At 40.8% G+C, this 23,477-nt stretch overlaps 1 protein-coding gene across 1 annotated transcript; it reads right to left on the bottom strand.

Moving 5' to 3' along the window:
- Positions 1 to 624: 624 nt before the first annotated feature.
- Positions 625 to 21,928, bottom strand: mark1 (MAP/microtubule affinity-regulating kinase 1). Its single transcript, XM_063882861.1, has 18 exons — positions 21,525 to 21,928; positions 14,038 to 14,241; positions 11,369 to 11,422; positions 10,811 to 10,859; positions 10,288 to 10,353; positions 10,037 to 10,107; positions 8,990 to 9,046; positions 8,661 to 8,795; positions 8,384 to 8,485; positions 8,120 to 8,239; positions 7,539 to 7,638; positions 7,134 to 7,246; positions 6,761 to 6,902; positions 6,155 to 6,288; positions 5,480 to 5,565; positions 5,251 to 5,397; positions 4,180 to 4,446; positions 625 to 3,973 (listed from the first exon to the last, which is right to left on the bottom strand). Exons 1-18 carry the CDS (start codon positions 21,576 to 21,578, stop codon positions 3,631 to 3,633), a joined length of 2,244 nt encoding a protein of 747 aa, XP_063738931.1. The 5' UTR covers positions 21,579 to 21,928; the 3' UTR covers positions 625 to 3,630.
- Between the last annotated feature and the right edge of the window lie 1,549 nt (positions 21,929 to 23,477).

Below are 23,477 nucleotides of genomic sequence, written 5' to 3'. Positions count from 1 at the left end.
TTAGCCTACTGGCTATTAGCTAGCATTTTGCGATTTAGCAGTTAGCTAACTAATCATTTTGCGTCTGAAACTCGTGAACAAAGAAACCAAACCTTTAATAAATGTTAAATATGTACACTCACCTTGCAATAGGCTGTACTTTTATCCATTATGCTTAAAGCTGAAGTTGCGGGACTTTTATATTAAAATGAAAAAATAATGTCCGTTACATTCAAGGGCTTGCTAAACTAGGCCTCAGTTACTGTTGCTAGGCTCTACAACAGTTTGTATCTAGCTTGTGTAGTCTAGAATCGTACTTTTAAAATATAAGACAGAAGTAAACAGAAAACACTTAAACATGTATTTGAGTGCTAAACTCACTGGACCTGCTGCAGAACAAAGCCTAATGAAAGAAATCGATCGTTAAAACATTGACATCTGTAATGTTTTGGTACAGTGGAATATAATAAGTATGCAATAATAATAACAGGAGAATATTCATGCTAGGTTCAATTATTCCAAGTCTGAAATAGCCCTAATGTAGAAATAATCACTTCCAAAAATGATGTCGTTAGTGGATGTCATCAAACATTACACAATAAACTGCAGTTTCACCCATTTTCAAACAAAATGACTCTGAAAATGTTTTATTTGTGTGGTTTTATTTAAAATGAAATTATCATGGCTACACTGGACTTCTGCTACTTTCCTGTTAATGAGTGCCTGACAAAACTGCCGGTCACATGGTAAGAGTTACTATCTGGAAGCAGAGGCGAAGGCTATTTTCAAGTAAGAGGCTCAGATTTACATTCCTTCCCAACGTGACGTGAAGGCAGCGTCATATTCACACCTTGTCACCTCTCTCATCTCTGTCAGACAGGGACGTGAGGTTTGCATTGTTTGTTCCCTTCCTGGTTTTAAGTGCAACAACATACAGTACAAAGTGTTCTCCAGTTTCAGTAGTGATGGAGAACCATTGCACGGTGAACCCTCAGGACCTCAACACTGTAAAGACAATAGAGCTCGTAAGAGGCTCTGTTGGTTAGTGGGGAAATACTCAAAATATACAGAACAACTTAAAACCACAAACTGCTCCATTTCCTCTGGTACAACCGGATGCAATCAGAAATACAAAGCAGTACATTCAGAAGGCATTTAGTGGTGGAATACATTTAGAAATATCTACCAGGAATCAGCCTAAAGGACAATTTCAGAAACTAAATTTCTGCTAGAAATGTCTTTTAAAGAATGAGATTTGTTGATGATTAAAAAACCACAGACAGATCCTAAAACAGAGCAAATGCGTTTGCTAAATGTTGTGATTTCTGTTTAGATGCTGAAGTTTTATCTCACTGCTAAAAGCTTTGGGAAAAAATAACAAAGTTGTATTTCCAACACAGAATGGAGACCGTGCGGACGGAAGTTAAACAGACCAATCAATACTGTACCTGCACATATTCACCTGGACAGGTATCGTTGTACACAGCAATAATAACATTTATAATAAAATAATAAAAACACATTCGGATCTGTCAGCTGTAAATGTGTGTAAAAAAAAGATTAATAAAGCATTACAGATTGAGTTTAAACCACTGACATCATTTACCAAGAGCTCCTGTATTATTGCAATAGTAATAGCATGAGCCAGCAGGGGAGGTCAGAGGTCACAGGCTTTCAACCAACAGTGAGGATGTTGTCACTTCCTGGTTGTTTACAGCTCTTCACAACCTCAACTTAAAACTGTGCAACTCAACTGTGCAAACCGATATCTGCTGCAAACCTCAACATCATGTTTCACAGCAAAAAATCATCAGGACACCGGGTGATGGTTATTGGATTTAAATTCAGGACAATGTTGTTTTTAAAAAGACAGGGTGACATCAACATTTGGTAGAGAGAAACATCATTAAACATCCTAAGTAAGCAAGCTAGTGTTAGGGTTTGTTTGAATTAATTAAAAGTGTAACTGTTAATTTACAACAAACAGCTAACATACTGATTTTACAGATGGATGTGTATGTTCGGTTGGTCCTAAAATCCCCAGAATCTCCTGTTTTTTGTCATCAACTCCGAATTGGAAGTAATGTTTTCGCTACAGCTGTTGTGGTTTGAAAACGATTGGACCCATTTTCATGAAATTTGGTCAAAATGTGAAACATTGGCAAAGAAGACTGATCAAATTTGGAGCGGGTCCGGATAACGAGGTGGATACAACAAGTGTTGTTCATTTTCGTAAACATTGCGATATAGGGCATGGTCTGTGTCAAGGGTCTCCACTCTCCTCCTTTTCTTTGTTGTTTGTCGGTGCATTCATGAATTCAAAGTAAAAAAAACTCAAGATTTGCACAGGTGTGTCTTCTCTTCTCCGTAAGATATTCACTTCTACTCTCCAGATCAAGTTTGAAATATATCTGTGAGTAAATTGCATGTCAATTTAAAAAAAACTTTCGATACAGGAACCAAAACGTTTGTGTTTCACAGTGACATTATTTCTTTTTTGCAGCTGAATCAATTTCTGTGAAGACTGCAAAAGGCCTGATTGCACCATTCTGGTTCAATAATGATCATGAATCACCCATTGTGCTTTTCTGGACATGCAACCAAATTCCCAATCAGCTCAAACCGTATTCTCACCTATCATGCAACACGATGGGGAACATTGAATAAATGGAAGTGTATATCATTTATATTTTGGGGCGTTTCAAATACGCCCCGGTGTCTGAGTCACAGTTTTTTTTTTTTTAAATCTCTGTTAGCAATTGTTAAAGGAAGACGAGAAACGCTGGACACTTTTTAGTATGTATTTATATCTGTACATAGCAGTAACATTTTCACCTTGTTCAGCTTTTTTTTCTAGCTGTAAGTCTATTACTGTTAGTGTGTATTGAGAGCAATGACAGAGTTCACACACGGGGTCAATAAAGCTGACTCTGTAGCTTCATACACACAGTTAGTGTTCTTCTCTTGCAGCAGGAGAGTTGCACAGGTAGAGCGGAGGTCATGTTTCACTGTTTACCTGCACTCCAGAGATAAAAGCAAAAGCTGATAGTTGGTCTACATGCACAGCAATGATATTACGCCTCTAAAACTCCAGATTAAAACGGTTTGGTCTTTCTTTAAAAAAAACTGCTGCGTACAGCTCCTTTAATATTCCGGCTCTTTGACATGCAAATCGCAAAGTAAATGTGGAAATCTTCGGGTTCCTCCACCAAAACTCTCCCTGTTTAATCAGCTTTAGTCCGCATGACGTGTTTCCACTCTACACAATGCTTTAAAAATCAGTTTCCAAGGTTTCGTAAAAATCTGAAGTGCATGTAAACAGTGATAAACCGACAGAGTGTCGCTGCAGCAGGACAGGACAGATGGAAACATCCTCCCGCTGTTTGCTCTGGATCTCACCACTGAGGGATGAACTACGACCTGCTGAAAATCAGCACCGTCAGCTTTTATATTTGGTTTCACTGGCAAACATTTAGTGATAACATTAAATAGTAAGTGTGTAGAGTATAATAATGTGTGTTTTCTCTGAGTCATACAGCAGTTAGAGAGGTGCTGAACGCAACATGGCCGCCGTCACTTGGTGGGGCGTCATTCTGTGAAGAAAGAGGACCAGAGAGGTTTTTTCTCCTTCGATTGATAACTGGAAGTTGTTCACAGCCTGAGCTCGTTGGCCACTTTGGAGGCGATGTTTTTGAAGGCGATGGACGTGCCGGAGATCCTCTTAAAGCGCACGCCGTTGAGCGAGAGGCGGGGCAGCTTGCACACCTCCATCTCCCACTGCACCAGACTGTCCTGCCGGGCGTCGCCGTGCACGCAGAACAGGGAGTAGCGCTCGCGCTGCTCGTAGTCACAGTTGTTGGCGTCCAGGACCCTGCGGATCTCCTTCATCATGTCCCCCGGCTCCATGGAGGACGTGGTCTTCATGCTCCAGGTGAAGCGAAGCGCACGAGGCTTGGAGTCCCGCCCCTCCTCTTTAGGCTCACCTGATAAACTCCTGGAGGACAGAGACGCAACGAACACAAAGCATTAAAGGGGCCCTAATATTCTCACATGCTTTAGTATTCAAAAAGGTATTTATTTTTATACAACTAACTTTTTATAACTGTAACTTTTACACCATTTTAAACCTTTAATTGCTTTGCTTTTGTAGTTCCTAATTGGTCAAATAAATGTTCGTACAACTTCCCGGCTTTTACTGACCTGCGTACAAACTTGGAGGTGATCTTCCCGATGAGGGAGGTGGAGGTGCCGCGGCGGGCAGAGGCCAGCGAGGCGGCGGTGTGTGTGGAGAGGCTGGGCGAGGCGGGGGGGCCGTTGTAGGTGGCGGATCGGCGGTCTCGCAGCTGAGCGCCGTGGAAGGTGGAGCGGCTGGAGGATCCGCGGGGGAAGCGGGTCCGGTCCGGAGTGGTGCTGCTGCTGCTGGTGATGCTGAATGCTGAGGGCGAAGAGGGAGGCTGCTGGGGGGTGCTGGGGAGAGAGGGTGAGGTTAACAAAGGCCCGATTTCAAATCTACAACTTATTTCAGACAAAATGTAATAAATAACAATTCAAAAAATGATCTTTGTTCTTTGAAAACCTCTTCTCATATATAAAACAAATGTTAAAGACTGGTTTCTTCAACAGTCCCAGTAAAATACCGAAAATTACATAAAATGCATACATCTACCAGTGCCTAGTCTAGACACGGGTATATCTGATCCTTAGTTAAAACAATTAAAAATACTACATAGCCTTCAAGGTGTTTACATCTGTGTGACAATATAAAATGTCTGTCTTATGTTTAGCCCACTAGTAAATGTGTGCATGGAACACATGTACACAGCGTGTTTCATTACGGACACAAACAGCGTTGCACATGGTCAGGTCAGAGGCTGACTTCCTGTTAGAGGGTTTTATAATTTCCACTTCCCACTAGTTGGTTGGGAACAGCAAACCCTCCATGCAAACATGCAACTGGAGAGGAAGTGGGTCGGGATTGAAACTGAGCCATAGTCGAACAAGCTCCCTTTGAAGATTGGGAAATCTTTCAAGGCAGACTGAAATCCCTCTATAAAAAAATATACTTCTCATTCCTATATGTAGTTAACATAGTTTGGCTCATTCTAACTTAATGTACGTGCACGATTCATGTATTGTTCATCCTTATATTTCATTTCACTCATTGTAAGTCGCTTTGGAGGAAATCATCAGCTAAATGAAATGTAATTTAAATATAATCCAATAAATGTAATGTTTCCAGTGACATTTAGATTAATCACTAGTTGCTCTCACCTCTGATACTCCACGTTGTCGTCGATGGGGGGCAGGCAGGACTTCATGGGATGTCCGGATGCTGACATGGACTTGACGTGACGGGGCCGTGCGGAGATGGTTTTCCCCGGTGATGGGGAGGGGGATGCGGCAGGAACCTCAGGTAGACTGACACACAAACACAGATTAGTTACTGATATGCATAATAACAGCATGTAATCAATGAAAAATCTCCCAGAATTCCTCTCACCTGCTGTCCTTCCCGTTGGTGACAGTAGCTGAGTGGCGGTCGCTGCTCGTCCTCTCATGAACGTATGTGTTCCTCCGAGTGATGTTCTGTGAGGATGAGGTTGGATCATTTATAGGGCACGTTAAAGACCCAAAGGCCATTCAAACTTCAATAAAAAATAACCAACTCTACCGGAGTCACCTGAGATACAAAACCATGTTTAGCAGAATGTCTAATACAGATTGAGATGAACTGTTATTGTAGGTTTTAGCAGAGTTGAACACCGTGAGGTTTATTTAAGAGGCATAGGAAGTCAATGGATCGGTACGACACAAATTCAGAAATAACAGGACTTTATTAGAAATATCTAAATGTATTACTAGTAACAACTAACAAAGGGCTAATAATTTAAGGAGCATAAACATACAATAAGTATACACATTTACAAACACTTCAATAACCGCCTTGTGTTTGTATGCCCCAAACAACCGGTAAACTTACATCTATGTTCATCAAATGATAGACATGGCCAAAAACATGTCAGTGAAGTCACAGCAAACTTAATCTTTGTCTACAAAATAGTAAAAAATCCTGATCATTGAGTCTCATTTGAAGGGGACTAAAGTTTTAAAGCTGTTTGACATTTAACCCTGGTTTTAAAGCCAGGTCTGGAGCAGAAAATGTGAATCCTCTCACCCCTGAGGCGGTGGCTGACCTCCGGCGGTCTGGAGCCCCCGTTGGCGACGCCCCCCCTTCCTTCCTGTCGCTCTCTACACTGTTGGCATGACTACGCTTAGTGTAGGACACAGGAGGGGGGATAGAGGGCGCCACTGAGGGAGGGAATACAGGTGTGGTGTTAATACAGAGAACAGCGTAGGGGAAGTAACATTCAGATTTTTATAAACGTGTTGCTTTGATTAAAAGTACGGAATAATAGGGAGAGATGTTTCTATTACTCTATTTCTCAGAGGCAAGTTTCTCTAATAAATCTTCCCCTTCACTTCCTATAGAAATGCACCAAGCCTTTTACACATTGCCAGATCAAATCTCGTCTTGAATAGCCCAGATATATTGAATATGCACTTCAAAATGTTGCCATTAGTTAGCAAACAAAATACAAGTGTTTTTTAATTCTGGTATAATTATCTACATGACGTTAAAGTTAAGTACATTTATGTTGAAATATGGAATAAAGATACAGAAAAGCCTTCTTCCCTTGTCTGAGTAAAGTCTTTTAAAGACATGTTACACTCTTTAATGTTCCCCGACAGATATTGATCACATGTCTGGACAGAAACTCACCGTGGTCGCTGAAGCGCCGCTGCTTCTGATTGGTCGATGCGTTGCGAGAGTGTGCGGGCGACTGACTGGAGCCGTTGAGGTCGCTGCTGGGCCGTGACCTCTGGAGCAGGTTACCGCTGGACAGAGTCTCACTGCCTTCAGACTGGTGAGGACAGACACACCAGAGGATCATGATTATAAAACATCTGCTTATTTATGGACAAGAGATGTTAGAAGGTAGATTTTTTTCTCCTTTGATAAAACTAGGCTAACTTCTAGTGTTTGTGTAAGCTAAGCTAAACAGAGGTGAATCTAAATTGCATCTAAATGATGTCCAAATTGTGAGATTCTGGAGGAACCAGGAAGATTTTATCAAACTGTTTATGTAACACACCTCAGCATTTTTCCTCCCCAGCAGCAGGTATATCGCCGTCATCTCGTTGTATTTCTGACCTTCCAGCGCCTTCTTCACTTCCTCCTGAGAGAAGCCCATCGTCCCCATCAGCTCTGATTGGTCAGAAAACACACAAGACAGAATAATGAATAATTCCCATCATCACCATCCAAGGTAAGTGTGTTAGCATGCTCAAAGTAGCTTATTTTAACAGAAAGTCATGAGTTCAAGTGCACATATTTGATCATAGCCAGTACTGAACACGTTTAAATGCTGACAAGTTAATGGTGCTACATGAAAAATCAGAAGATCATCAAAGTTATTACAGCTCATCCTGAGGGGAAAGCAAAGTGAATCACAGGAATGTATCGCGCGGATGTGTGTATCTGTGCGTCTGATTCTGACCTATGCGTTTGAGGTCGTTGAAGTCTTGTTCTGGTTCGTTGTATGTTTTCAGCTCCTTCTCATCGTAGCCGACGTTCATCCATCGGTCCTTCATGATTTGCTGAGAAACAAACAAACACACACAATACAGGAGTTTCACTTTGATGTTAGACATCCAAGGTCCAGTTTTAATCAAGAGGCACTAACTGTGTGGGAGTCTCCAGCTGATATATTGGATTGTGTAAGTGGGCAGCAAAAACTACAGAAGTCTCTGGCGCTAAATGAGTCAATCAAAATGACTTGGGGCTGAAATGAGTCAACCGATGTAAAAATACTTCTCCTGAAACCCAGTTGTTGTCTGAACAATGCAAAGCAACACCACGTGGTCTCACAACACCGCATACTAAGAAAAACCTAGCAGAAAACATAACCTCTGAAGAGCAGTGATGTTCATGCAACAGAACCACTCCGAAGCTTTTATTGTGAAGCCAGGGAGTTATAGTCCAGGTTCCAGAAGGACACAACTATTTTATTTTGGTGGTATATTAGTTTTCAGCTCAGGGTTTCTGTTTGCTGGTTCTACTCCCTGATGTCGGTCTCACCTGCAGGCTGCCTCGTTTCCCCGGGTTGAGCACCAGCAACTTCTTCAGCAGGTTCTCACAGTCAGTCGACATGTAGAAGGGGATCCGGTACTTCCCTTTGAGGACACGCTCCCTCAGCTCCTACACACACACGATCGTCAGAAAATGAATTAGCAGTCATCTTCATCGTAAATAAACTGATAAAAGTGATAATTGAGTACAAAAAATCTCTTGTTTGAGTCTTATTTCACATATTGAAATGTGTTTCTATTATTTTGTCCACACCTTCAGGTTCTGTCCGTCGAAAGGCAGCGAGCCGCTGACCAGCGTGTAGAGGATCACTCCCAGACTCCAGACGTCCACCTCCGGCCCGTCGTACTTCTTCCCCTGCAGGGATATAGAACTACATTACCCAGCAGCCCACAGCTCTACGACACCCTGACCTTACTGTCTTCAGGCGCTGCAGTTTGACTTTGTGATTGAATTATTTGTTAGACAAGAAGTTTTGAATTTAGTTTAGAAAGTTAAATTTGGATCTTCAGCTAGAAAGTGGAGTGTTCACCTGGAAGAGTTCAGGAGCAGCGTAGGGAGGAGACCCACAGAAGGTGTCCAGCTTACTGCCCAGAGTGAACTCATTACTGAAGCCGAAGTCTGCGATCTTAATGTTCATGTCGGCGTCCAGCAGCAGGTTCTCTGCCTGAGAGAGAGAGAGAGAGAAAGAGAGAGAGAGAGAGAAAGAGAGAGAGAGAGAGAAAGAGAGAGGGAGAGAGAGATTTATACTTTATTTATCAATATTTACAGACACTATTATATATTTAAAAAGTTGGTAATCATCAGCTTCCGGAAATGAACAAACAGAGGGGATTAATTTGTGTGTGTGTGTGTGTGTACCTTGAGGTCTCTGTGAACAATCCTCTTCTGGTGACAGTACTCCACTGCTGACACAATCTGACACGGAGAGACAGAAAAAAACCCCATTATCTTTAGAAACCAACACTTACAAACGACTCTTCTTTTTGTCATTTTTATCATTATTTAAGGCACCACTACGAGGTTTCCACGACGGCCTTTCTTATGACATGTCAGACTCAGCTGTCATCAGGCTCAGCAGGCACTGTAGCTCAGTTTGTTGGTTAGTTTGCGGGACGACGGCCAGCAGGCCAAACTTGAACCTTCAAAACTATAGTCCACAAATGAATTAGGATCAGTCTGACCACATCCATGACTTAAATACAATCTATGGATCATTAGTTAGCTATCACAATCATTTCAGTGTGGATCAAAGTGTTTAAATGACTGACTGACTGCTCCTACTACACTTGACAGAAATAACACAACAAGCATAATTGAATACAAAAATCTGGAGTAACAGCTGCGAAATAATCAAATGAATTGGATTAAATAGAAATCTGCTCATAAAGATAACATTACAGCAGAGAGGTTTTAACTACGGACCACGGTTCGGCAGTTTTAACAGCTTTGTTAGCCGCTACGCTAATGGACCATAATGAAGCGTGATGTGTTTTATTAGCGGTTACACTGGCAGACTGAGTTATCCTGTGGGGGGGGCGTTGTGGTCTGGTTCCTACATGAACGATGAGCATCTGCATCATAAAGATGGCTTTCCAACAATAAACCTGCTAAAACAGGCAGAAAACCACAGGGCAGTGTGCAAAAAAATAACACCAGGAGAGTTTGACTTGCTCATGAATATAAAAAACAAGATATTGTGGGTAAAAACAGGAAGGTGGGATGTAATTCAGCATAAAACTTGCAATAGCACTTATATATTGTCTACATGAGGACAGGGTGCTCAGTGGTGGTCCTAAAATATGTTCATAACGCAAGGAAACACATTTTCTTTACTATTAAGCAAGTGACCAGTGCATTGTGGGATATTGAGGACCGGAGAGTGTGGTATATATGAAATGATCTCACCTGCCGAAACTTGGCTCTGGCCTCCTTCTCCTTCATTCGTCCGTGAGCAACGAGGTAGTCAAAAACTTCACCTGAAACAAAGACAGAGTGTCTTATTAAAAATCACGTTTGAAGAATAAGCTTTTTCAAAAAGCCTTAAATTAACTACATTTTGAATCATGAATTTCTGGACGTTTATTTTCCTTCTCTCCCAATAATTGCCCAGTTATTCTAACATTATTTATTATGACAGACAGGTGAGCTGCTCTTACCTCCGCTGGCGTACTCCATCACCAGGTACAGAGTCTTCTCCGTCTCAATCACCTCAAACAGCTTCACTGAAAACAAAAGCAGAAATATATTGCTGCTGCCAAAAACTGAGCACTACTGTCAAACACTGAGCTTTAATTCTACCACTACTGAGCAGTCTGCTGCTAAATACTGAGCTCTTATGCTACTTAAATCTGAGCACTAATAAAGGAGGAAGGATCAGGAGGAAGAGCAAGAAGAGAAAGAGGATAATGAGAAGGGAGAGTAGAGAGAGAGAGATTAATGGGAGGAGGAAGAAGAAGAAGAGGAGGAGGACCTTTAAGGCGGAAAAGAACAGTTTGGGAAAGAAAAGGAAGAGGAGGAGATGAAAAGCAAAAAGAGAAAGATGAGGAGAAAAGGATGAAGTGGAGGAGTAGGAAAAGGATTAGGAAGACAAGGTAAAGAGGTTGAAGGAAGGATTAAGAGGAACAGGACGAAGGAGAGAAATAGTAGGAGGAAGAGGAAGAGGAGGAGATGTGCACTCACCAATGTTTGGATGGTTGAGGATCTTCATCACACTGACCTCCCTGAAGAGCTGTAAAGACGATCAGTGAAGATGATCATTTAAGGTCAACACCTTAAGCTACGTGACGCTCACACATTCACTGCAGTACCGACTCACACCCTTCAGATTAGTAGCTGCATCTTTGTTTACTTCATTACAATACATGTTTTAAATGACCAGCGTCCATTGGGGCTTTTTTTGCATGCTTATGACACGAGATAAAACAAAGTTCAGATGCAGGTTACTCATTAACTGACATCAAAGAGTGGCACGTACAGGTACATTTCTGATGTGTGTACATGTGTGGGAGTTTTTGCTTTTGCTTTTGAAACAGACTTCTTATATCGTCTTACAAATAAGTGAATTACATCAGCTGGAGTACTGTAAGTTAAGTAACATTTTGAGGTACATTTAGTTGAGTTTTTGTGTGAGTTTTTGTGTGAGTAAAGAAGTTGTAGCTGAAGTTAAGTGTCCAGCTCTACATTCGAATGTAAGATAAAGCTCTTAGACGGAGGGCAAAGGTCAGAGGTGAGACGTACCTTCTGCAGGCTGGTTGGGTTCAGCTGAGTTTTGTCAATGATCTTGATGGCGACCTGCAGAAAAGAAACATTACACCTTCATACATGTTGTCTTTGACTTCTATAGAGAAACATGTTAATGTGGCGGTCCCTGTTTTACACACACACACACACACACACACACACACACACCTGTTCAGTTGGGAGTTTTGTTGTCGAGTTTTCAGTAAGACTTCCTGGTAACATAAGTTAATTCAATTGAATAAGCACTTTCCTCAGTGCTCTTCCGTTACACTTTATCAAATTATTCTGATGCACCTATCTACAATTTAATATCTTTTCTAAATCACATTTTTACATGAAGCTCATTTTAGATCAATCTTTTAAACAAAACTGCTTCCTGAGGCTTCGTGTTGCTTGAAAAAAAAGGAGATAATTTGCAATAATATGAAGTACTAATGAGTTAAATGAACAGAACAATTCTTACAGATAAATTCTGCACAGCACATGGGAAGCGTTTTACAGGAACACACTGACTCAGCAGGGTGAAAGAGTTTCTTATTTTCAGGCTCGGGTCCAAAATATGCTTTAAAGATGATCAATGAAATTAAAATGGCTGCAGGACGGCAGACGAAGCTTTTCCTCTTAGAGCAACCATCGCCGGGCGTCTCCAGAGAGAAACCCAGCAGCTGATTGGACGGCTCTGACTCGGAAAAACAAATCTTAAAATAAGTGTAAAACGTCACACACGCACTCACACACCCTGTTTGATCTCCTGACCAATCGGATCCCAGCTGCTGACGTCTGCAGCATTAATTATTTATTTTGAAGGGTTATGTTTCCAGCAGATTTAACCCCACAGACTCTCTGAGTGAGTTTATAAAAATCGTCTAAATCTGCATCAGAAAGTCTTCTTAAATAAAATATCTGATAATAAAAGCCGCCGGAAATAACTCATCATGGTGAGGTATGATTTAAGTTGTTTCTTTCACTCTGACAAATACATCATAAAGCGAAATCTTACTTTTTATGAGTGCTGAGTCGACGGTGTGTGTGATGTTTCTTGACTTTGCTCACAACAAGCTGTATGTGTTAAACATTAACAGTCATAAATAATTGAGTGAGGAGGAATGACACTTTATGATGGGAAAGGTAATATTTTGATTATATTTTTATACTTAGGGTTAAAGTTCTAGATTTATTTACTCTACCTGTCAAACTGTGACACTGAGTACACCTTCAGACAAAATAAAGACAACGGGGGGCAGACATTGTCTTCATTACAAAATATTCCTCACTAACAGTCCAACGTGGAGAGACTTTGACTGGAAGGTGAAGATGTGTTGTTTTAAAACCCCGTGTATCACCTCCAAATATAACAAAACGATTTATGTTGGAGGAATTGTGGGAAGGTTGGGGACTTCGCTCATATATTTTGGGAGTGCCCAAAGATCTTAGGAAACACGTGCAGAAAGAAATAAAGAAAATGATGAGTATTGACCTACATCTTGAACCAAACCTGTACATACTCGGGATAATACCTGAGGATCTGACAGACAGATTGAGAGTCCTACTCCTGATAGCAAGGAAAATGATCACAATCTCCAACATAAAACCCCCAACATAAAGCAATGGAGAGAGAGTAAAAACTACAGCACGACTTCGACTGGAACTGGAAATATTTGAGAGAAGATGGAAGTGTTTTCTGAGCTCTAAAAACCTCCTGTTTCTTGTTGTTGTTTATTTTGTATTTATTTTTTCTTGTATTTATTTTATTTTCATATTATTAGTAGTGATTTTTATATACATCTCCTTGTATGTTATATATTTGTGGAATAAAATCCTGTTTGCAGTGTAATCATGGAAGTACAGAAGAAATGTCACCGGAGTATTTTAAAACAAAGGTAACCTTTAAAAAAAAGAGGCAGGTTTGGCAGATATGTATTTCATTGATATTACCAAGAGGATTTGTAGATGTTTATTTGCAATGGAAAGATAGGTATCATGTGCCTGTATCTTGATTCAATTATGATTATAAAAGAAGCATCTTAACTTCCTGATTCATTTCAATGACCCATGTGACATCTACACAAGCAGTTAAACTACAAAACTGTCTTCCTGTTGTTTGCAGGAGAACTGCACGCACCTGATCCTCTCCTACAACGCTCAGTTCAGCAGGAAGTCTCACAGCAGAAAACCCTTTAATGTCAGCCAATAAAGCTCTTAATGGACTTGGTGCTTCCTATTTATGAGTTTTGCTTGTAACTTATGAACCCTCTAAAACCAACCAATCTTCTGACACTGGCCTTTGAATTATTTGTTTGTCAGGTTAATACAAAGACCCACGGTGAGACGCCTTTTTCTTATTACAGCGCATGATTGTGGATCAGCCTTCCAGAAGACAACAAGCTTTTTTAAATGTCATTAATTGGCTTTTAATTTAATTGTATTTATTCATATTTTATTCACTTCTTTTTGTAATCCTGTGTTTTTTGTTTTACTTCTGTTGGGATTAGGTTTTTAACATGTCTTTTAAATCCATCATACGGTTAAGTGTCACTCTTTTATTACCTATTTTTCGGGTTTGTGAAGCACATTGTGTTCCATTTTGTGTGTGAAAACTAGAATATAAATACAGTTCGATTCCTCCTGCTGAGGAGGATTGTCTGAACTCTGCGATGTGTTCTCACCTCTCGGCCGGTCAGTGAATGTTTGGCCAGTTTGACTTTGGCGAAGTTGCCCTTGCCGATGGTCTTCAGCAGGCGGTAGTTGCCGACGTGCGGCTGATCGTCTGCGTTGGACGTCACGGCGCTGCGACATGGCGGCAGACTGTGGCGGCTCGCTGATTTAGTGGGAGGGGCTGGAGGCTCTGGGAGGCCGTCTGAAGTCTTTTTCTGAAACAGATTTAAACATTTAGATTATTCTGAACTAAATGATGTAACACTGCAGGTCTGCCGTCTACAAACAAGACAGGATGTCAACGCACCAGACTTGCCCTAATGCAGTCATGGAGTTCCACAGGGAAGCGTACTCTGACCTCTACTGTTTTGGGATCAGCTGACAGAGTGTAGAATCCGTATGTATGCAGATGATATTGACATTTATTACCTTGCATAAACCAATAATCAGCAAACCCTAACAAAGTTTGTGAAAAACGAGATCTTGCAGAGATTAGAATCCGTCCCTTAACACAAAAACAAACAAATCCATTCCCCTTAGAAGCACAGGAGACCACTTGACGTTTATTGATTGGGTTAATATCAACTAACACGTCTTCCCGTTTATATACCAGGTGTGAAACAGGATCCCTCGCCTAGAGTGGAGGCTACATAAAGACCGAGGTCATCATAACATCAGTTTCTGGTGTGGGTGCAAGGAGCAGAGCAAGGATATCTGTAAACAGGAAAGTACTTCTCACTGTGTACGATTCCCTTCTTCCTACTCACTCAGATTAATGTGGAACGGATCCCAGCTCTACTGCAGTGAAACAAAACACAGCGAGTGATAAACAGAGCTGCACGTCTCATTACAGACCACAATCTGAATACAGAAAACTTCTAGAGATGGCTGACAGAACAAACAGGTCTGCAGGAACTTTAAAGGGTCCCTATAACGCTATAATGCTTTCCCTTTCCTGTAGTGAGTTGTATAGGTTTTTGTGCATGTGAATGGTCTGCAAATGCTAAAATCCCAAAGTTCAATCCACACTCGGACTTCTATTGGCTAGCGCTCCAACATATTCTACAGCATCTCTAAGTGGTTGATCAATCAGAGTGGACTGCACTCAGCAGGAGAGGCAGTATAGATTCTAAGTGGATTAATAAGGTTGATGGTTTTAATCCTCCAGGAAGTGAATAAAAAGGGTAAGAAATGTGTAATGCAAGATCAAAACCCTAAAATTCAGTTTCTCCCTGTTACATGAAGACAAAACTGGTGATCGGGGGGGGACATGTGTTTCTTTGTGAATAAAGAGAACAAATCAGAACGGAGTGAATAAGAGTTACTGAAAAGAAATAGTTGAGACATGTTGGGAAGTCTGCATATTTGATTCTTTGCCGAGAGGTAGAAGTCTCATTCTGTCAGCTGAAAGCGAAGCTACAGCTAGCAACCAGTTAGCATACCTCAGCATGAAGGTTGAAAAAGGGGAAACAGCTGCCCTGGCTCTGTACAAAGGTAACAAAATCCACCTTCCATACCCTCCAAAAGCTCCCTCATTAACTTATTATATGTCATCTTCTCACAAACCGAGGGGTAAAAACAGCAATTCATCATTTCACAGAGTTTATGAACTAAACTGTGGTCTGAGTCCATGACAATGAGGGAACTGTAATATCTGCTGCAGGCCGGCGGCTGTCAGAGGAACTGGATCTGATGGAAACCAGTCGGACAGCGTCTGAACCAGCTGCAGGAGACACACACCTCTACTGTTACACACTGACGTAACACTGCACCCCCGCTGCCCACACTGATCCCTTAAATGATCTGCTTTGGGGAAGAAAAACTTAAACAGGCAGATCTGGTGTTTAAGGCCCGGTCATAAAAACGGTGCTAAACACTCACAGGGTTAGTTAGCAGACAGTGGTTGGTTTCACACTACTTTACACTAAATATTCAATTACTGTTCTATTATTTCACTGTACAGCACTTCATTTTACTCTATATATCTGCACAGGGTTTTTTTCTAGTGAAATATAGTATCAGGGCAATACTGCGACGCTGATCTTGTATATAAGATACATCAATTCTCTCGGAACATGATGCCCTTATACACATAAACAACAACGTCTCTGCCGTCTGACGGTCTATTTGAAACGATTTTCATATTTTAGGAGTAATTGTACCATTTGTGACGAACAGAAATATTGTTTTCTGGCAACACTTAAAAATGTTAATGGGAAAATCTGCATTTTGGGCCAAAAGTAAGAGGGAGAAGCGACCCGTTACCCCGACAAAACCATATAGTTCACCTTTCCTATATTACTTGCACATTGGTCACTCTTGCACCATTTGTATTGTTTTTTTTATCTGTTTTCTATTTTTGATGCATTGGTAGAGGAGCGCGTGACTTAAGATTCGCTCTGCATAACCACACTGTAGCTGTGCGTATGACAGTAAAGCCTTTGAACTCGAACAACTATACCTCACAAGGAAAAATGTGGTACTTTATTCTCCACGACATTTGTCTGACGGCATTAGTTACTTTCCAGTTTTCAGCTTCTTACACATACTTCTGTCTGGATGTGACTGGTTCCTTCTGGTAATGAACAGACCATCAGTTCAAAATGGGAACTTATTTTTATTTCTAAATCAGTTCACAGATTACAGCAACTGGAGAGGTCTGCCTTTCATTTGTTGCTCTGCTGTTAATGAGTGAAGGCAGAGACCGTTTGTTTTGAGTTTAAATCTAATATTGGGAGGGAAATACAAACGCAAGACAAACACTGCCATTAGAATATATAATCAGCTTTCTTTTCTTTCTCTCAACTGATCTAGAGAGTGTAGAGAAGGGAAGAGAGAATCGGCTTCAGAGACGTAAAGGGAAACCAAAACCTCCCAGAGTAAGAAGCAGAGTCAGTAATCCAACTGAACTTTACTCCTTGATGAGTAAGTTTAGGGCAGACGCTAAGAAGTACCAGACAATAATCATGTTCGATCTGATAATGTGAGCCACAAAGGTCTAGACTTATACTCTGTAAGATGGTTCAAATATATCTCAAAATGAGCATGATGGTAGATAAACCCTAATCATCTGCTATTGGGAACACCAAACACACTAACCTTGATTATGTGTGTCCATAGTGAACAGGGATTTACCTTCTTAAAGAGGACACCTTCTGCTCATTTTCAGCTTCATATTTGTATGTAGTGCCTCTACCGGGACATGTCTCCATGCTTTAATGTTCAAAAAGCTCTTTATTTTTCTCATACTGCCTGTGCTGCAGCACCTCTTTTCACCCTCTGTCTGAAACCAAGAGCCCAGTCTGCTCTGATTGGTTGGCTGGCCGGCTCTGTTGTGATTGATCAACCGCTTAGAGATGTAACACAGGGATTGTAAACTGTGCAGACCATTGACATACACATAAACCTAAATGACACACTACAGGAGAGGGAAAACCCCACATAGAATAATAGGGCCTTTTTCAAACTCTAGATCACATGCTGTCTGGAAACAATGGTGTTGCGTTGTACTGATGTTGCTTGTTAATTGTGTCGTTTGCTGTTTGTCTGAAAAGGCTCAAAAACTCTATGCGGTTTAATGAATAAAAACGCACATGAAAAGCTTATTGTAAAAAAGAGTTCAGACAGTAGTTGGGACTCTTTAGGTGGATTTCAGTCCCTGTGTGGCTTCAAGGGGTGGGTGGGGGGGGGGGGGTTCCACTCCCAATCCCATAGTAAGTGTACCTGTTGCCATGGAGACAAAGAAAAGCCTCCAGCAGCTGATTTCACAGTGATTGATCAGTGAGGAGGATCTGTGTATCTGTGTGTGTGTGTGTGTGTGTGTGTGTGTGTGTGTGTGTGTGTGTGTGTGTGTGTGTGTGTGTGTGTGTGTAGGGAGAATAGCCACAAACTCTCCGTGTGGTGGACTGCACATGACACAGTGACCGGGGTCAAAGGTCACACCACCAAGGAAGGGGGGAGGGGGCAGATTGTCTCTAGTCATTTACCCTGGAAGTAGGAAATCGGAGCTGAGAATGACATCCAAACCGAGTCGAACCCTTTTCCAATAGAACATGTTAGCTCTGTTAGCACTGCCAGCTAACAACTAACAGAGCAGTAGGGTTAAACGACTTTGCTACACGTTAACATCCCAGTATGTGTAATATTATATCACGAAACTGTAAATACCACAATAGGGTACTTGATCTGTAAATAGTTTATAACAACAGGTGAAAATAAACACAAGCCTGATGCAACATTAAGTAATAAAAACAATCCCTTGCATTTCTTGACTTTTCTCTGCAGGTTTTTCCCATTTTTCATTAAAAGAAAATGAAATAAAGCGCTGCAAATGTCTGGTTATCATTTGACAAAACTTTTTCCTGACTTCTAAAGATAAATGAGATTGTGATGGCGAGATCACAAGAGAATAACCGCAGGTAAAAACAATATACAACAGAACCAGTGGACACATTTCTACCCTTGCACAGTACATACAGTCATAGCAGACAACCCTACTTCCAGGGCGCCCCTGTAAAATTCCCATTTCTTATTAGACCTGGAACCCCCCCCCCTCCACTGGTATAAGTGACTGTAAAGCGGTCCTGTCCCACTGGAGGATTTTAAAAGTAACTTCTAGAAGACTAAAAGACATCCCAGAGCTGCAGATATCACATCCTGCAGTGTATTCTGGGAACAATCAATAGCAAACAGACAGTAGGAGCCAGCTGTAGCTGCTGAGTGTCTGACTGAAGTGAAGGGGAACAGATCAGAGGAAACAAAGAAACAAAGACATGACCGGACAGCAAGACAATACTCAGTTATACTGTCAGTATTAGAGTAAAGAAAAGTCAGATTTATAATGCTGTTTATCAAACTGGAACGAGAGCAGCATGTTTGTAAAGCTGAAATGATTACACAATTATGTTATTAGCTGAAATTATCTCGATAATAAATACATTGTTTGAGACATCTTTCAGGATTAAGTGTTCTTTACAGACGTGATCTTATAAAGTTAGTTGTCTGAGAGGAACACAGCACAGGACAAACATCTGAGTTCAAACCTCCTTCATCTAACCTTTAAATAGACTGCAAACAGCAACGAGAAAAGCTGAATATTTAAAAGCACAAATGCAGCGTTATGGTTCAATAACGACTGAGGACCACTGATGCTTTTCAGGATTGGAAAATCTTATTTTTCCCCTGACATGCAGCACTGCGTGGATATCGACTAAATGGAAGTTTAAATGATTGAATTCTTCCTCTATTGGGGCCAAAACTATTTCAAATGTAAATAATACATGTGGTTATACTGCCATTATTAAAGGAAACCCCTTAATAAAACAGCTGGCTCCAGACTGTTCTATCTTCAGATGAAACAAAACAAACTCATAAAGACATCAGCTTGGTTTTTAGGAAACTGTGGAAGTGAAAAGTTGTGATTTTTTCCCCCTGATGCTTGTAAAACTAATGGATTAATTCAAGAGCAGACTATACTTATCTCAATCCTTGCCATTAATACTTTTAAATCAATAAATAATTCCTGAGATGGAGAAACATTAAGACCGAGTGATGAGGATGTGCACCAGGAGCCTGAGAACAGCTCACTGCTAGCATTCCTGCATTAGCATGACAATAAGGAAGCTGCATTTACCCAGAATTCCTTCAAGGTCCATCAGACCCAAAGACTCTTCTAACAGGACGCATAAAAACATCACAAAGTTCTCAGTGTTTGACAGACGACACGAGAGAGGAAACATCAAAACATAGAAGTGGAAGCTACTTCTGTCCACAACAACACAGCTAACAGCTTGTTCCATTATGTGTTTCCCCTATAGACTGCATATATAAAGTTTCCGCATGGGCGTTATTCACAACTGCAGACACTAAAGTACAGAAAGACTCTGTAGTAAACACGATAGTGGCTGTGGATCTTAATAATCAAAGCAAATACGTCTGCTATTTCACAGCAGTTGTTAGCTTCCTGCTACATGACTCCACAAATAATCATAAAGCTGTATCAAATCAACTAATTGAATATGACTCTAGTGGAAAAGGTACTCAGTAGTTCAATTGCTTCAGTAAAAGTACTAATACAACACTGAGGAGATACTCTGTTACAAGAAATCAGTTTTTAACTTTTGAAGTGTATAGACCCTCTCTGCTGCAGGCTACCTTAGCTGTGTCTAGCCTCACACACCTGAATCTATAACAGTTCTGACAGAGGCTGGTGGCATTGTGGGTAATGGAGTCACCAGATTTTGACAAGGGGTAAGGATACCTTTGGTTCTGCAGCATCATCCTGGTTATTTTAAACTAAGTATCTTACCTTCTGGAGTACCATAAGCAATGTAATTCTGTAGCAAGGGCTAACCACAAATCATACAGACGTTTAGGTAGATCATTTTTAACGCTCTAACACGCCTTGTTGGTTTTTCACGCAACAGAACTTCCTTTACCTTTCTTAACTCCCAAAACAGTAAATTTGACCTCGCATAACAAAGGAGTTGTGATTAGCCGCTGCCTCGGTTGGTTATTAGGTTTGTGTTATTGTGTCACTTTTGTGAATTCAAACTAACTAACTAACTAAAACTTGGTATTAAATTCAAATGACTGTACTTGTCAATGGAGTCAGGAGGGTTTAAAAATTAACAATTGTAGTTCCCTGTCGCAATGGGCTTTCTGGCGGCACGGTGAAGACGGGAAAATATGCTAAATAAAGCAAAAACGGATCAACTAAACGGATATTGATAGTTGTAGGTTGCTGAAATACAGCTTGTTGCTCATACTCCTATCTCCATGTTTCCCCAAACAGGGACGTGCCAATTCTACACTTTACTGATCCAATCACAATAACTCTGGATAATTAACCTCATACATGATGCAACCACACTTACAACATCCAAACTATCCCTTTAACGAACTGTGTTGTTAGCATCACAAGTTCTAATTTATTTTTGAGGCCACAGAGTTCCTCACAAATGGGTGTTGTTAAGTTAAGTGTGCTGACCCATTTGACATCATCTCCAGTTACTTTCAAGTCAAGAAACATGTCATTGTGGTCAACATCAGCAAGAAGATATTTAACAGAATGAGGTTTTCACACCACTGCTGCCAAAATCCCTTTGAGCAAGGCAGTACAACTTGTATATAGTTCACTTTTTCCTTCATTTTACCTGCACCAGTATGTCTTTAGTAACATGTTCTAGCTTTATTATACATACATTTTAAAGTATATTTTATGTTGGACTGACAGAGGAGCATGGGAAGATTATTATTGCCAACTATGCTGTAGCTAATGTGCACGTGACAATAAAGCGTTAACATCTTTGCATTATTAATCTGCTGAATAGCTGTGGATCAATCAAGATGATCCCAACAGATCACCTCTGTTTAAACTGTCAGAACGATAACTAATAAAACCATAAAACCACCAATAATAGGCTGACAAATAAAGACACTGTATGAATAATTCAAAACTCCCATCAATAATCAATAATCAGGGCTGAAACACACTTACCTGCTCGGTTTCTCTCTCGCTCACCGGGGTCAGAGGCATCCTGCTACTGGACATCTTTCCTGCTTTCTGCTCCTCTTCAGTCCGGTAGAAGCATCTCCTCCGCCGGCTGCTCTACAGCATCTCTCCCCGGGAACCAGGCCACCTCAGCGGGGCTCAGCTGGGAGGCTCCGCCGGCCAGAGGGAGAGGGAGGCCGGGGCGGCGGCTACAGGAAGGCCCGCTGTTTGCTTCGGAGCAGGAGAAAGACCCGCATGGAGACAAAAAGACGGAGATAAAGGGAAGGAAAGAAGAACAAGAAGAGGAAGAAGAAGAAGAATGGAGAAGTGTAAAAAGTATAAAAGCTTCCTGCAGCTTCCAGCGGTTTGTCGGCTCACACAGCAGCACTGCGGAGCTACAAAAAAAAACATGGACATATGACGTCAGAGCTCCTCCTTCCCGTCATCCTCATCCTCCTCATCGTCATCCTAAAAATATCCCAGCATCCTCAGCTGCTTCCTATCGAAACTTCAAGCACGCGCCCTTTGGAGGATCTATCACACACGGAAGTATTTTAATTTTATATTGATTTATTTTATGGCGAATCAGCTGCAACAGAACAAAGACTTCCTTTTTTATTGTAGTGGGAATGTAGAGACAAAAAACATTATCAGTAAACGAGAGTTATTATACATCCATGATCTGGACAGTAAGGCTGTGATCAGAGCTGGGAAGCACATTTAATCCAGTACTGTCCTTTAAGGTACTTCAGCTCCCATACTTACGGACTTTTACTTTGGACTTTTCTAAGTTATTTTACTTTATTAAAGGATCGGCATACTTCTCCACAACAGTTTATCTACAAGTTTATAAACACAGGGTTTGTGCATCCCATGAGGAATGGTATATCTTTATAATGCACGTCTATAAATATATGGTATTTTATTATTCGTTGAATATATTTCTGTATTTTATAATAACTCTGCTGTCATTAGTTATCTTTATGAAGATAATTATGGATGATTTCAGAACACATTTGTTATTTTGATGTCTTCTCCTTTAACTCACTAAGTTTGGGTTATATTCAGCTGCCATCTAGTGGTTATTCTGCTCGATTGCATTTCGTTTTGTGAATCACTTTAACTCAAGTTCGCAACACAATCGTGATACTCTTGAAATAGATACAGATTAAGGTGAAATAAAAATCACTTAACGAGTAATGTGGTGGCCAATATTGACATGATAAATCATTTTAATCAGTGAAAAATTGGTTAAGAGTATGAATAAAGGACAGGATTAAATATTGTTTAACCTTTAGTTAAAGCTTAAATAAAAAAATGACTTAAACAGATTAAAGATCAGAAGTCAAACAGCACTTTGTAACCAAAAAAATAACTTATTAGTTTAGACGAGCGATAAAAGACAGTTTAGCTTCACAACTTCAAGAAAACCAAGCTAAATAAGGTCCTGCCTCCACTCTAAACACATTTATAGGAGTTGAACTTTAACAATTAATGCAACAAAAAAAGGTAAGGTCAATAGAGTTACGTCTTAACTTATTTTTGGTGCAATATTTGCCTTTAAACCAAAACGGTTGAGTTATAACGTAAGAGATTTAGCTAAAGAAACAGTAGAGAAATAGAAGGAACCCCTTGATGGTCCCCAGAGGGGAAATGTACACTCTGCCTTGACCCATGCTACTGTTAGGAGCAGTGGGGTCATATGTATGGCAGCTGGGGAGCAGTGTAGAGAACGGTGCCTTGCTCACGGACTCCTCGGTAGCACTTGGTCTTTCGTGGACTTGAACTGGTGACCTTCCGGTTCCCAAGCCAAGTCTCGACTTCGCCAACACCTCCTTAGATTATAAATGTAACCAGTCTGACTTTAGCGTGCTCACAAATTAGGAAAGACTATCAAAGTAAGGCTATACCCTGCATGCTAGATTAGCGTAATATGCTACTACATGTAGGCATGCTAAA

The sequence above is a fragment of the Eleginops maclovinus genome, chromosome 5 (genome assembly GCF_036324505.1).
Source record: "Eleginops maclovinus isolate JMC-PN-2008 ecotype Puerto Natales chromosome 5, JC_Emac_rtc_rv5, whole genome shotgun sequence".
NCBI lineage: Eukaryota > Metazoa > Chordata > Actinopteri > Perciformes > Eleginopidae > Eleginops > Eleginops maclovinus.
The sequence above is the reverse complement of the archived record's forward strand: the minus strand, read 5'-3'. Positions and strand labels throughout refer to the sequence as shown.